We start from the raw sequence: 15010 nt of genomic DNA, 5'->3' as shown, positions 1-15010 counted from the left end.
TTTGTTAAAAGACTATTACATAGTCTGACTGCTCTCAATTGATGCTCTTAATTACTTCAACATTTAGTAAACCTATTGATTTTACATGTAAACTGGTTTGTCTTCAAGTTACAATATCTAACAATAAGCTGCAGACCATACTATTTACCAGGAGAGTTTTCATCAATATTTTTCGTAGCAGTCTATTTACCACCACAAACCGATGCTGGCACCAAGACCGCATTCAACGAGCTGTATAGAGCCATAAGCAAACAAGAAAATGCTCATCCAGAGGCAGCGCTCCTAGTGGCCGGGGACGTTAATGCAGGGAAACTTCTTCTGTTTCTCCAATGCAGGAAAACTGAAATCTGTTTTACCCCATAAAACTACACCACCTTCACTCCACACAGAGAAACACACACAAAGCCCCCCCCGCAAATATTCATTCTTACAAGCAAAAACTCAAACAGGAATTACCAGTGACACGCAATGAAGGGAATTCTAAGCAGGAATTCTAAGCAGGTAGCCTAGTGGTTAGAGCGTTGGGCCAGTAACCGAAAGGTTGCTGGATCGAATCCCCGAGCTGTAAAGGTTAAAATCTCTCATTCTGAGCAAGGCAGTTAACCTACTGTTGCCTGGGCACCAAAAACGTGGATGTCGATTAAGGCAGCCCCCGCATCTCTCTGATTCAGAGGGGCTGGTTGGGTTAAATGCGGAAGACACATTTCAGCTGAAGGCATTCAGTTGTACAACTGACCAGGTTTCCCACTTTCCCTAAACTACAGGACTGTTTTGCTAGCACAGACTGCAATATGTTCCGGGATTCATCTGAGAACATTGAGGAGGTTACCACATCAGTCACCGGCTTCAATAACAAGTGCATCGATGACGTCTTCCCCACAGTGACCGCACGTATGTCCCAACCAGAAGCCATGGATTACAGGCAACATCCACACTGAGTTAAAGGCTAGAGCTGCTGCTTTCAAGGAGCTGGACACTAATCCGGATGCTTATAAGATATTCTGCTACAAACTTGGACCAGCCATAAAACAGGCAAAGTGTCAAGACAGGACTAAGATCCTACTACGCCGGCTCTGACACTCGATGGATGTGGGCTTGCACATTATCACAGCTTACAAAAGGAAACCCAGCTGTGAGCTGCCCAGCCATGCAAAATTACCAGACAAGCTAAACGAAGCAAACTATACTGAACCATGCATGAGAGCACCAGCTGTTCCAGATGGCTCTGTGATCACGCGGTAAGACCTTTAAACAGGTTAACATTCGCAAAGGCCGCGGGGCCAGACAGAATACCAGGACACGTACTCAGAGCATGCGCTGACCAGCTGGCAAGTGTCTTCAATTACATTTTCAACCTATCCCTGTAATATCTATAATACCAACTTGTTTCAAGCAGCCCGCCATTGCCCCCGTGCCCAAGAACACCAAGGTAACCTGCCTAAATGACTATCGCCCAGTAGCACTCACATCTATAGCCATGAAATACTTTGAAAGGCTGGTCATGGCTCACATCAACACGATCATCCTAGTCACCTTAGAACCATTCCAATTTGAATAACGCACCAACAGATCCACAGATGACGCAATCTCAATTGCACTCCACATTGCCCTCACCCACCTGAACAATAGGAATACCTAGAGTACCAATCAAAAGTTTGGAAACACCTCAAGAGTTTTTCTTTATTTTTATATTGTAGAATAATAGTGAAGACATCAAAACTATGAAATAACAAATATGGAATCATTAAACAAATCAAAATATATTTGGGATTTTAGATTCTTCAAAGTAGCCACCCTTTGCCTTTGACAGTTTTTCACACTCTTGGAATTCTCTCAACCAGCTTCATCTGGAATGCTTTTCAAACAGTCTTGAAAGAGTTCCCACATATTCTGAGCACTTGTTGACTGCTTTTCCTTCACTCGGCGGTCCAACTCATCCCAAACCATCTCATTTGGGTTGAGTTCGGGTGATTGTGGAGGCCAGATCATCTGATGCAGCACTCCATCAATCTCCTTCTTGGTCAAATAGGCCAAACACAGACCGGAGGTGTGTTGGGTCATTGTCCTGTTGAAAAACAAATGGTAGTCCCACCCAGCGCAAACCAGATGGGATGGCGTATCACTGCAGAATGCTGTGGTAGCCATGCTGGTTAAGTGTGCCTTGAATTCTAAGAAAATTGCAGATAGATTTTGAGAACTCCATAATGAAAATGTATGTATGTAAAGTAGAAACATAAAAAGTATGCTTTACTAAAATTGAGTTGGCAATACAGTCCTGTAATACCATAAAATAGGCCAAAACAGTCCAGTAATACTGTAATATAGGCCATTATAGTACTGTAATACTGTAATATAGGCCATTACAGTACTGTAATACTGTAATATAGGCCATTACAGTACTGTAATACTGTAATATAGGCCATTACAGTACTGTAATAATGTTACATAGGCCATTACAGTACTGTAATATATGTAATTTACGTAGCAGCCACTTTAATCCAAAGTGACAACAGTCCAAGCATTTTGGTATGACCCCCCACTGGGAATTGAACCCACAACTCTGGTGTTGCAAGTGCCATGCTGTTATAAACTGAGCCATGTACATGGCCACTACAATACATAAGTACAATACAATACTTTAAAATACAATACACGATTACAGTACAGGTGGAAGATGTATGATTGCCATTCCCATGAGCGTGACACCCTCCTTCAGGCCATGGACGAGGGATGCAATGATTTCAATCAAGACCTATTTCAGGATTGGATTTGCTGTGCCAAACGATTCCACCCCCATAGATTTTGACCAGAACCTATGGCCAAGTACTGAAGACAGGCTTGATGCAAACTACTGCCTGCTAACAAAAAAATTACTTAATTTGATTACATTTTGAAATATGTCCTCAATTATGGAATGTTGATGTTCTGTCACGTCCTGACCATCGTTCGTGTGTGTTTTCCTTGTTTTAGTGTTGGTCAGGACGTGAGCTGGGTGGGCATTCTATGTTGTGTGTCTGGTTTGTCCATTTCTATGTTAGGCCTGATATGGTTCTCAATCAGAGGCAGGTGTTAGTCATTGTCTCTGATTGGGAACCATATTTAGGTAGCCTGTTTTGTGTTGAGTTTTGTGGGTAATTGTTCCTGTCTTTGTGTTTGTGGCACCAGATAGGACTGTTTTTGTTTTTTCACCTTTCTTGTTTTGTAAATTGTAGTACTTTCATCTTTATTAAAGATGCACAAAACTAACCACGCTGCATTTTGGTCCGCCTCTCTTCCCCCACAAGAAAACCATTACATGTTCAGTGTATTACCTAATGTGAAAACAGTGTAATGTACTGTAATTTACAGTATTGTAGCATACTACATTCAAAGGACAATATTGAAACATTGGATTTGTTAATAGATTAAGTTGTTGTTAATGAAATCTTCTCTATTTAGTTCAATGATGTCGTCTTTCGGTGATTAAACCAATGTACTGATTATATTTCACAGTTAACGTATATTTGGGATCAATGGTTGTGAACGATATCTACCAACATTTTGTTTATGTAAAATCGAAGGTTTTGAAGGTAGTTTTTTGTACTGAGAGTTTTGAAAATTCACTGCATACTGGTGAATATAGTTCCAAAGCGCCAAATTGTAAGTCGCTCTGGATAAGAGCGTCTGCTAAATGACTTAAATGTAAATGTAAATAGGAAACTGTAACCCCAGGAAAGGGTGGTGAATAGAGTGTGTATGTTAGTATGTGTGTGTGTGTCCTGCTTACCCCCTGGGAGAAGTAGAAAGCAGCGATGCCCAGGGGCCAGAAGCAGCATAACATGGAGAAGATGGCCAGACCCAGATGGTCTCTGGGTGGGATCACTATGAAGTTATCTTCACTCTCGCTGTCGCTGGAGCAGTCCGTCTGAAAGAGACAAACACTGTAAATATTAGTTCACCACCATTACAGTTCACATACTGTATATAACATGATGAAGTTGTCCTCACTGTCACTGGAGCAATCTGTCTGGCAGAGGGGAGGAGGGGAGAGAGAAACTGTCAGGGGTCTCTCATTGATATAGTTAAACAATAGTTAAATCAACATTGAATAGTTATTCAAGTTTGAAGTTAAAACGATCGTTCAATCAAATACTAAAATCACATTTTATTTTTCACACGCTTGGTAAACAACAGGTGTAGACTAACAGTGTAATGCTTGGTAAACAACAGGTGTAGACTAACAGTGTAATGCTTGGTAAACAACAGGTGTAGACTAACAGTGTAATGCTTGGTAAACAACAGGTGTAGACTAACAGTGTAATGCTTGGTAAACAACAGGTGTAGACTAACAGTGTAATGCTTGGTAAACAACAGGTGTAGACTAACAGTGTAATGCTTGGTAAACAACAGGTGTAGACTAACAGTGTAATGCTTGGTAAACAACAGGTGTAGACTAACAGTGTAATGCTTGGTAAACAACAGGTGTAGACTAACAGTGAAATGCTTGGTAAACAACAGGTGTAGACTAACAGTGAAATGCTTGGTAAACAACAGGTGTAGACTAACAGTGTAATGCTTGGTAAACAACAGGTGTAGACTAACAGTGAAATGCTTGGTAAACAACAGGTGTAGACTAACAGTGAAATGCTTGGTAAACAACAGGTGGAGACTAACAGTGTAATGCTTGGTAAACAACAGGTGTAGACTAACAGTGAAATGCTTGGTAAACAACAGGTGTAGACTAACAGTGAAATGCTTGGTAAACAACAGGTGTAGACTAACAGTGTAATGCTTGGTAAACAACAGGTGGAGACTAACAGTGAAATGCTTGGTAAACAACAGGTGGAGACTAACAGTGAAATGTTTACTGATGGGTCCTTTTACAACAATGCAGAGAGAAAGATAAAAGGACAAAAAAATATAAAAATATACAATACAAATAGTGACAAGAGGAATACACAGTGAACAACAAATTACAATAACTAGTAAAAAATAACATGGCTATATACAGGAAGTACCTGTACTGAGTCGATGTGCAGGGGTACCAGGTAATATCATGGCTATATACAGGGAGTACCAGTACTGAGTCGATGTGTAGGGGTACCAGGTAATAACACGGCTATATACAGGGAGTACCAGTACTGAGTCGATGTGCAGGGGTACCAGGTAATAACATGGCTATATACAGGAAGTACCAGTACTGAGTCGATGTGCAGGGGTACCAGGTAATATCATGGCTATATACAGGAAGTACCAGTACTGAGTCGATGTGCAGGGGTACCAGGTAATATCATGGCTATATACAGGGAGTACCAGTACTGAGTCGATGTGCAGGGGTACCAGGTAATATCATGGCTATATACAGGGAGTACCAGTACTGAGTCGATGTGCAGGGGTACCAGGTAAATACACGGCTATATACAGGGAGTACCAGTACTGAGTCGATGTGCAGGGGTACCAGGTAAATACACGGCTATATACAGGGAGTACCAGTACTGAGTCGATGTGCAGGGGTACCAGGTAATATCATGGCTCTATACAGGGAGTACCAGTACTGAGTCGATGTGCAGGGGTACCAGGTAATAACACGGCTATATACAGGGAGTACCAGTACTGAGTCGATGTGCAGGGGTACCAGGTAATAACACGGCTATATACAGGGAGTACCTGTACTGAGTCGATGTGCAGGGGTACCAGGTAATATCATGGCTATATACAGGAAGTACCAGTACTGAGTCGATGTGCAGGGGTACCAGGTAATATCATGGCTATATACAGGAAGTACCAGTACTGAGTCGATGTGCAGGGGTACCAGGTAATATCATGGCTATATACAGGAAGTACCTGTACTGAGTCGATGTGCAGGGGTACCAGGTAATATCATGGCTATATACAGGAAGTACCTGTACTGAGTCGATGTGCAGGGGTACCAGGTAATATCATGGCTATATACAGGAAGTACCTGTACTGAGTCGATGTGCAGGGGTACCAGGTAATAACATGGCTATATACAGGAAGTACTTGTACTGAGTCGATGTGCAGGGGTACCAGGTAATAACACGGCTATATACAGGGAGTACCAGTACTGAGTCGATGTGCAGGGGTACCAGGTAATAACACGGCTATATACAGGGAGTACCAGTACTGAGTCGATGTGCAGGGGTACCAGGTAATATCATGGCTATATACAGGGAGTACCTGTACTGAGTCAATGTGCAGGGGTACCAGGTAAATACATGGCTATATACAGGGAGTACCAGTACAGAGTCCATGTGGAGGGGTACCAGGTAATATCATGGCTATATACAGGGAGTACCAGTACAGAGTCCATGTGGAGGGGTACCAGGTAATTGAAGTAGCTATGTACATATAAGTAGGTAAGGGTAAATGACTAGGCAACAGGATAGATAATAGACTGATCTGTAGCGTATATAGTGTGTGTGTGTGTGTGTGTGTGTGTGTGTGTGTGTGTGTGTGTGTGTGTGTGTGTGTGTGTGTGTGTGTGTGTGTGTGTGTGTGTGTGTGTGCGTGTGTGTGTGTATTTGCGAGTGTATGGGTAGAGCCCAGTGTGTGGGTAGAGTCCAGTGTGTGGGTAGAGTCCAGTGTGTGGGTAGAGTCCAGTATGTGGGTAGAGTCCAGTGTGTGAGTAGAGCCCAGTGTGTTGGGTAGAGTCCAGTGTGTTGGGTAGAGTCCAGTGTGTTGGGTAGAGTCCAGTATGTGGGTAGAGTCCAGTGTGTGGGTAGAGCCCAGTGTGTGGGTAGAGTCCAGTGTGTTGGTTAGAGTCCAGTGTGTTGGTTAGAGTCCAGTGTGTTGGTTAGAGTCCAGTGTGTTGGGTAGAGTCCAGTGTGTTGGGTAGAGTCCAGTGTGTGGGTAGAGTCCAGTGTGTGGGTAGAGCCCAGTGTATGGGTAGAGCCCAGTGTGTGGGTAGAGCCCAGTGTGTGGGTAGAGTCCAGTGTGTGGGTAGAGTCCAGTGTGTTTGCGTAGAGTCAGTTCACTGGTCACGATGGCAACACCCACCCGTAGCACACGCTCCAGCAGGTGTATCTCACTGATCATCCCTAAAGCCAACACCTCATTTGGCCGCCTTTCGTTCCAGTTCTCTGCTGCCTGTGACTGGAACGAATTACAAAAATCTCTGAAATTGGAGACTTTTATCTCCCTCACCAACTTTAAACATCTGCTATCTGAGCAGCTAACCGATCGCTGCAGCTGTACATAGTCCATCGGTAAATAGCCCGCCCAATTTACTTACCTCATCCTCATACTGGTTTTATTTTATTTACTTTTCTGCTCTTTTGCACACCAATATCTTCACCTGCACATGTTCATCTGACAAGGTATCACTCCAGTGTTAATCTGCTAAATTGTAATTATTCACTCCTATAATTGCCTACCTCCTCATGCCTTTGCACACAATGTATATAGATTATTTTTTTTCTACTGTGTTATTGACTTGTTTATTGTTTACTCCATGTGTAACTCTGTGTTGTTGTATGTGTCGAACTGCTTTGCTTTATCTTGGCCAGGTCGCAGTTGTAAATGAGAACTTGTTCTCAACTAGTCTACCTGGTTAAATAAAGGTGTTCTCAACTAGTCTACCTGGTTAAATAAAGGTGTTCTCAACTAGTCTACCTGGTTAAATAAAGGTGAAATAAGAAATAAAATGTAAAAATAAAGGGTCAATGCAGGTGGTCCGGGTTGCCATTTGCTATTTAGCAGTCTTGTCTAGCAGTCTTGTCTAGCAGTCTTGTTTAGCAGTCTTGTCCAGCAGTCTTGTTTAGCAGTCTTGTCTAGCAGTCTTGTCTTGCAGTCTTGTCTTGCAGTCTTGTCTAGCAGTCTTGTCAAGCAGTCTTGTCTAGCGGTCTTGTCTAGCGGTCTTGTCTAGCGGTCTTGTCTAGCGGTCTTGTCTAGCAGTCTTGTTTAGCAGTCTTGTTTAGCAGTCTTGTCTAGCAGTCTTGTCTAGCAGTCTTGTCTTGCAGTATTGTCTAGCAGTCTTGTCTAGCAGTCTTGTCTAGCAGTCTTGTCTAGCAGTCTTGTCTAGCAGTCTTGTCTAGCAGTCTTGTCTTGCAGTCTTGTCTAGCAGTCTTGTCTGGCAGTCTTGTCTAGCAGTCTTGTCTAGCAGTCTTGTCTAGCAGTCTTGTTTAGCAGTCTTGTCTAGCAGTCTTGTTTAGCTGTCTTGTTTAGCAGTCTTGTCTAGCAGTCTAATGGCTTGGGAGTAGAAGCTGTTCAGGGTCCTGTTGGTTCCAGACTTGAAGCAATGGTACCGCTTGCCGTGCGGTAGTAGAGAGAACAGTCTATGGGTGGCTGTAGTCTGGGGTTATGGTCACTGTGGGGACAAAGTCGCCCATACAGTTATTAATGAAGCTGGTGACTGCTGTGGTAAAACTCCCCAATGGCATCGTATGAATCCCGGATCCAATCCAATCTGTGCTATCGAACCAGCCCTGTAGCTTAGCACCCGCTTCATCAGACCACTTCAGTATTGAGCACGTCACCGGCACTTCCTGTTTGAGTTTTTGCTTGTAAGCAGGAAGTAGGAGGATAGAGCCATGGTCAGAATTTCCAAATGGAGGGCCTTGTACATGTTTCTGTGTGTGGAATAAAGGTGATCTAGAGTTTTGTCACTTCTATTTGCACGGGTGATGTGCTGGTAAAAATGTGGTAAAACGAATGTAAGTTTACTTGTATCACCAGCCACGAGAAACACCGCCTCTGAATGTGCATTAACATGTTTGCTTATGGCCCTACACAGCTCATTGAGTGTGGTCTTAGTGCCAGCATCGGTTTGTTGTGGTAAATGGACATCGACGAAAAATATAAATGAAAGTAAATATTATGGTGTGCAACTTATCATGCGGTATTATAACTCAGTCAAGCAAAAAAACTCAACTTTTTAACATTCGAGATCGTGCACTAGCCGTTTTTAACAAAGCGACAAACTCCTCCTCCCTTAATCTTACTCAAATCTGCTGTCCAGTATTGACGATGCATAGAAAAACCATTGAGACGCATGTCCATGTACTCGTTCAGCCACTACTCTTGAGAAACATAGGATATTACAGTTTTTTCAGGTAGGACAGGAGCTCCTATCCAGTTTGTTCTCCAGTGATTACATGTTCGCAAACGTGAACAGAGGACAATTTGCTCACTGACGTAGTCTGACCAGGGTTCCGACTCGCCTGTGTCTCTTTCGCCGCGGCTTTCTCTTTGGAGTCCCTGGGATCAGGGCTTCTCTTCCAGAGAAAGCAGAACGTCCAGAGCTGCCAACTTTTTGAAGTAGAAATGTTTGTCCAAATTGAGGTTAGTAATCGCTGTTCTGATATCCGGAAGCTGTTTTCGATCATAAAAAAATGATGGTAGGTATATTATGTACAAAGAAAACTACGATTAGCGTAAAAAAAAAGATTTAAAAAATGCAAGCCCGTAAAACAGCTGCTATCCACTGCAGCGCCATCTCTGTCAGTTCACCCACATTACAGGGAGATATATTAGATGGATAGTTCAAAAGATAACATACTCATACAACATTGGTTTGGAATTAAAGGGACAGTTCACCCACACTACAGGAGGAAAGATACAGTGTTAAAGGGACAGTTTACCCACATTACAGGAGGAGAGATACACTGTTAAAGGGACAGTTCACCGATATTACAGGAGGAGGGATACACTGTTAAAGGGACAGTTCACCGATATTACAGGAGGAGATATACACTGTTAAAGGGACAGTTCACCCATATTACAGGAGGAGAGATACACTGTTAAAGGGACAGTTCACCCTTAACTGATATTGCAGGGTCATATAGGGTGAATCTGAAATGACAATACTTTTTGGCCAGACACATTTTACATCCAATATAGTTCAAAAGATAACATACTCATACAACATTGATTTGGATTTAAAGGGACAGCTCACCCACACTACAGGAGGAATGATACACTGTTAAAGGGACAGTACACACACATTACAGAAGGAAATATACACTGTTAAAGGGATTGTTCACCCACATTACAGGAGCCGAGATACACTGTTAAAGGGACAGTACACGCACATTACAGGAGGAAATATACACTGTTAAAGGGATAGTTCACCCACATTACAGGAGCCGAGATACACTGTTAAAGGGACAGTTCACCCATATTACAGGAGGAGAGATACACTGTTAAAGGGACAGTTCACCCTTAACTGACATTGCAGGGTCATATAGGGTGAATCTGAAATGACAATACTTTTTGGCCAGAGCTAAACACATTTTACATCCAATATCCTCATGTTAAATCCCCAATCCTCTAGGGAAGAGACGAGCAATGTCCTGTGCCAGAAGTTCTATGACTGTGTGATGTATACCTGAACCATAAATCCTACTCATTACAGAAGTCCTTTGTACTGTAGCTGGGAACTGGCGATTGGGGATTTATTTTTCATTTCCATCATCCCAGGAGTGACATTAACCCTTGTGCATTGCTGAGAAAACAAAACTACATCCATTGTGTTATGGGTCAGATTGACCTGCACAGTTTAATTTAAACACACTCAAGATAGTCAAAGTAAAAAGAGCCAAAACTTGTTTTTGTCTTGTCAGACATTTCCGAAAGACAACAACATTTGATTTGAAAACAATATATTTAACAATTTTGTAAAACACATTTCCTTTCTCACAAACAAGCATTTTCTGTTTGGAGCTCATTTTTTGAGTGTCTGTATCAGAGATCTGCTGCTTAGCACTGAGGAAGCTGGGAAAGCTCACTTTCACCAAAACAGATAATACAGATAAGATAAGATATAAAAGTGCATCCAGAAGCAATCAAAACAAAAATACAGCAGAGACACTTGTTTATTTAGAACCTGTGCAAAGATCTATACACATGAAAAACTCTGGGTCAAAAGGACCCACAACATCCATGGTTATTTAAAATCTACACAGACATTTCACAACACATCAGTGTGTCCACATCTTAAAGTTAGGTTCATGACCCTAAACGAGGAAAAGTTATTTAATTTCACGGAGAGAGAAAAAAGAGCTTAACTAGTATTTTGGGTAACTCCAACGCGGAAATGGGTCAAATGTACCTGTAACATAATAAGAGGATTAAAATATAGTGTGTATCTGTTCCAAATGGAACCCTATGTCCTATATAGTACGCTACTTCTGGCCAGGGCCCATAATGCACTATATAGCAAGTTTGTGCACAATTCAGATTTTTGGAATTGACTCCCATTCAACTCATGAGTTGAAATGCAAAATTGAATTGGCCACACCCCACAGGACGTAGATTCTGACATTTTTTTGAGTTTGAGTGACAGGAAATATAATTTTTAATTCAGTGAAATTCAAAGATATTCCAGTCAGTCGTAGAACATGAAAGTTTCATTGACTCTGACAGGTCACAACTTCCAGATACCAACGTTTATATCACTTTTCTCCAGAAACAATATTCACATACACTTTTGACCTAAGTGCTTACAATAGCCAATTATATTTTCTCGACAACCAATGCCATTATATTAGACCGCATTGAGTTTTGTAATGACAGAGCAATTGGGCCCAAAAGTCCTTGCATCCAAAGCCCTCTTAGTGAATTTGAGGGTGGTAAGAAGCATCAACCACATCACATATCTAAGCTTGTTGTGACAGGGCAGCCATTTTGTGTTGATTTTGAAAATGGGAACTAATGCATTCTGGGACATGTAGTATTTTCCCCCATATTGATAAATGAAATGTAATAACTTAGAATATCCACATACAGGTTTTGTTTTCCTTGAACATCACTTTTAAGTTTGTCCTGATAATCAATAGGTTTATATGTATGTATATAATGACATGTTTGATGTTTTGGACATGATGTACAGTTAAAGACGGAAGTTTACATACACCTTAGCCAAATTCATTTAAACTCAGTTTTTCACAATTCCTGGCATTTAATCCAGGTAAAACAATCCCTGTTTTAGGTAAATTAGGATCACCACTTTATTTTAAGAATGTGAAATGTCAGAATAATAGTACAGAGAATGATTTCTTTCTTTCATCACATTCTCATTGGGTCAAAAGTTTACATACACTCAATTCGTATTTGGTAGCATTGCCTTTAAATTGTTTAACTTGGGTCAAACGTTTTGGGTAGCCTTCCACAAGCTTCCCACAATAAGTTGGGTGAATTTTGGCCCATTGCTCCTGACAGAGCTGGTGTAACAGAGTCAGGTTTGTAGGCCTCCTTGCACACACACACCTTTTCAGTTCTGCCCACAAAGGAGGATTGAGGTCAGGGCTTTGTGATGGCCACTCCAATACCTTGACTTTGTTGTCCTTAAGCCATTTTTCCACAACTTTGGAAGTATGCTTGGGGTATTTGTCTATTTGGAAGACACATTTGCAACCAAGCTTTAACTTCCTGACTGATGTCTTGAGATGTTGCTTCAATATATGCACATAATTTTCCTACCTCATGATGCCATCAATTTTGTGAAGTGCACCAGGCCCTCCTGCAGCAATGCACCCCCACACATGATGCTGCCACCCCCTTGCTTCCCTTGCTTCACAGTTGGGATGGTGTTATTGGGCATGCAAGCCTTCCCCTTTTTCTCCAAACATAACAATGGTCATTAAGGCCAAAAATTTCTATTTTTGTTACATCAGACCAGAGGACATTTCTTCAGAAAGTGCAATTTTTGTCCCCATGTGCAGTTGCAAACCGTAGTCTGGCTTTTTTTCAGGTTATGTCGTTATAGGACTCGTTTTACTGTGGATATAGTTTTGTACTTCTGTACCTGTTTCCTCCAGCATCTTCACAAGGTCCTTTGCTGTTGTTCCACTTTTTGCACCAAAGTACATCGTTCTCTAGCAGACAGAACGCGTCTCCTTCCTGAGCGGTATGATGGCTAAGTGGTCCCATGGTGTTTATACTTGCGTACTATTGTTTGTACTGATGAACGTGGTACCTTCAGGCATTTGGAAATTGCTCCCAAGGATGAACCAGACCTGTGGAGGTCTACAATTTTTTTCTGAAGTCTTGGCTGATTTCTTTTGATTTTCCCTTGATGTCAAGCAAAGAGGCACTGTGTTTGAAGGTAGGCTTTGAAATACATACACAGGTACACCTCCAATTGACTCAAATGAAGTCAATTAGCCTATTAGAAGCTTCTAAAGACATTACATAATCTTCTGGAATTTTCCAATCTGTTTAAAGGCACAGTCAACTTAGTGTATGTAAACTTCTGACCCACTAGAATTGTGATACAGTGAATTATAAGGGAAATAATGTCTGCAAACAACTGTTGGAAAAATGACTTGTGTCATGACAAAGTAGATGTCCTAACCAACTTGCCAAAACTATAGTTTGTTAACAAGAAATTTGTGGAGTGGTTGAAAAACAAGTTTTAATGACTGCAAGCTAAGTGTAAGTTAATAACTCCCGACTTCAACTGTGTATTTGTATAGACTATACCTAATATAGAATAGAAGAAGCATTTGGAGATCATTGCATTCAATTATATTTCCCTTAATAAAAATTAATGTTTAAATTCTGTATTTAAAGAGAGAGAGATACAGAGAGAGGAAGGAGGAAGAGAGGGGACTGAAGGAGAGAGAGGAGAGGAAGAGGTAAATAGCAAAAAAAGTCTAAGTGTACTGTTTTGTCATAAAACCCACAGCCAGTCATTGAAGGGCAAGACCCTCCTACACAAATAGACATGAGGTTGAGGGATATACAGTCAAAATCTTTTTAACCACCTGAGTTCCATCTGTGCATTATGAATTTCTTAACACAATATAGCCCAGCCGAGATCAGAGAGAGAGAGAGGAGAGAGAGAGACTGAAAGAGAGAGAGAAGAGAGAGAGAGAGAGGAGAGAGAGACTGAAAGAGAGAGAGAGAGAGAGAGAGAGAGAGAGGAGAGAGACTGAAAGAGAGAGAGAGGAGAGAGAGAGACTGAAAGAGAGAGAGAGAGAGACTGAAAGAGAGAGAGAGAGACTGAAAGAGAGAGAGAGAGAGAGAGAGAGTGAAAGAGAGAGAGAGACTGAAAGAAAGAGAGAGACTGAAAGAGAGAGAGGAGAGAGAGAGACTGAAAGAGAGAGACTGAAAGAGAGAGAGAGACTGAAAGAGAGAGAGGAGAGAGAGAGACTGAAAGAGAGAGAGAGACTGAAAGAGAGAGAGAGACTGAAAGAGAGAGGAGAGAGAGAGGAGACTGAAAGAGAGAGAGGAGAGAGAGGAGACCTTACTTGCTTTGGCAATGTTAACACATGTTTCCCATGCCAATAAAGCCCCTTGAATTGAATTGAATTGAGAGGAGACTGAAAGAGAGAGAGACTGAAAGAGAGAGACTGAAAGAGAGAGACTGAAAGAGAGAGAGAAGGAGAGAGAGAGGAGACTGAAAGAGAGAGAGGAGAGAGAGAGACTGAAAGAGAGAGAGGAGAGACTGAAAGAGAGAGACTGAAAGAGAGAGACTGAAAGAGAGAGAGAAGGAGAGAGAGAGGAGACTGAAAGAGAGAGAGGAGAGAGAGAGACTGAAAGAGAGAGAGGAGAGAGAGAGGAGACTGAAAGAGCGAGAGGAGAGAGAGAGACTGAAAGAGAGAGAGAAGGAGAGAGAGAGGACACTGAAAGAGAGAGAGGAGAGAGAGAGACTGAAAGAGAGAGAGGAGAGAGAGAGGAGACTGAAAGACAGAGAGGAGAGAGAGACTGAAAGAGAGAGAGAGACTGAAAGAGAGAGGAGAGAGAGAGACTGAAAGAGAGAGAGGAGACTGAAAGAGCGAGAGAGAGAGAGAGAGACTGAAAGAGAGAGAGAGAGAGACTGAAAGAGAGAGAGAGAGAGAGAGAGACTGAAAGAGAGAGAGAGAGAGACTGAAAGAGAGAGAGAGAGAGAGAGAGAGAGAGAGAGAGAGAGAGAGAGAAAGAGAGACAAATGTGACCCCAATAACTACCGTGGAAAATGCGTCAACAGTAACCTTGGGAAAACCTTCTGCACTATCATTAACAGAAGACTCGTACATTTCCTCAATGAAAACAATGTACTGAGCAAATGTCAAATTGGCTTTTTACCAAA

General features: G+C 41.9%; 1 protein-coding gene across 1 annotated transcript in view; it reads right to left on the bottom strand.

Moving 5' to 3' along the window:
* Window positions 1–15010, bottom strand: part of syndig1l (synapse differentiation inducing 1-like) — an 82445-nt gene that overhangs the window by 27389 nt on the left and 40046 nt on the right. Inside the window, exon 2 of the mRNA XM_064991688.1 lies at window positions 3767–3904. Within this exon, the coding sequence (XP_064847760.1) occupies window positions 3767–3904 (138 nt within the window). The remainder of the gene's footprint in view (window positions 1–3766; window positions 3905–15010) is intronic.

This window comes from Oncorhynchus masou, chromosome 16, assembly GCF_036934945.1.
Source record: "Oncorhynchus masou masou isolate Uvic2021 chromosome 16, UVic_Omas_1.1, whole genome shotgun sequence".
NCBI classification, from domain to species: Eukaryota; Metazoa; Chordata; class Actinopteri; order Salmoniformes; family Salmonidae; genus Oncorhynchus; species Oncorhynchus masou.
This window is presented reverse-complemented; position numbering and strand designations above follow the sequence as displayed.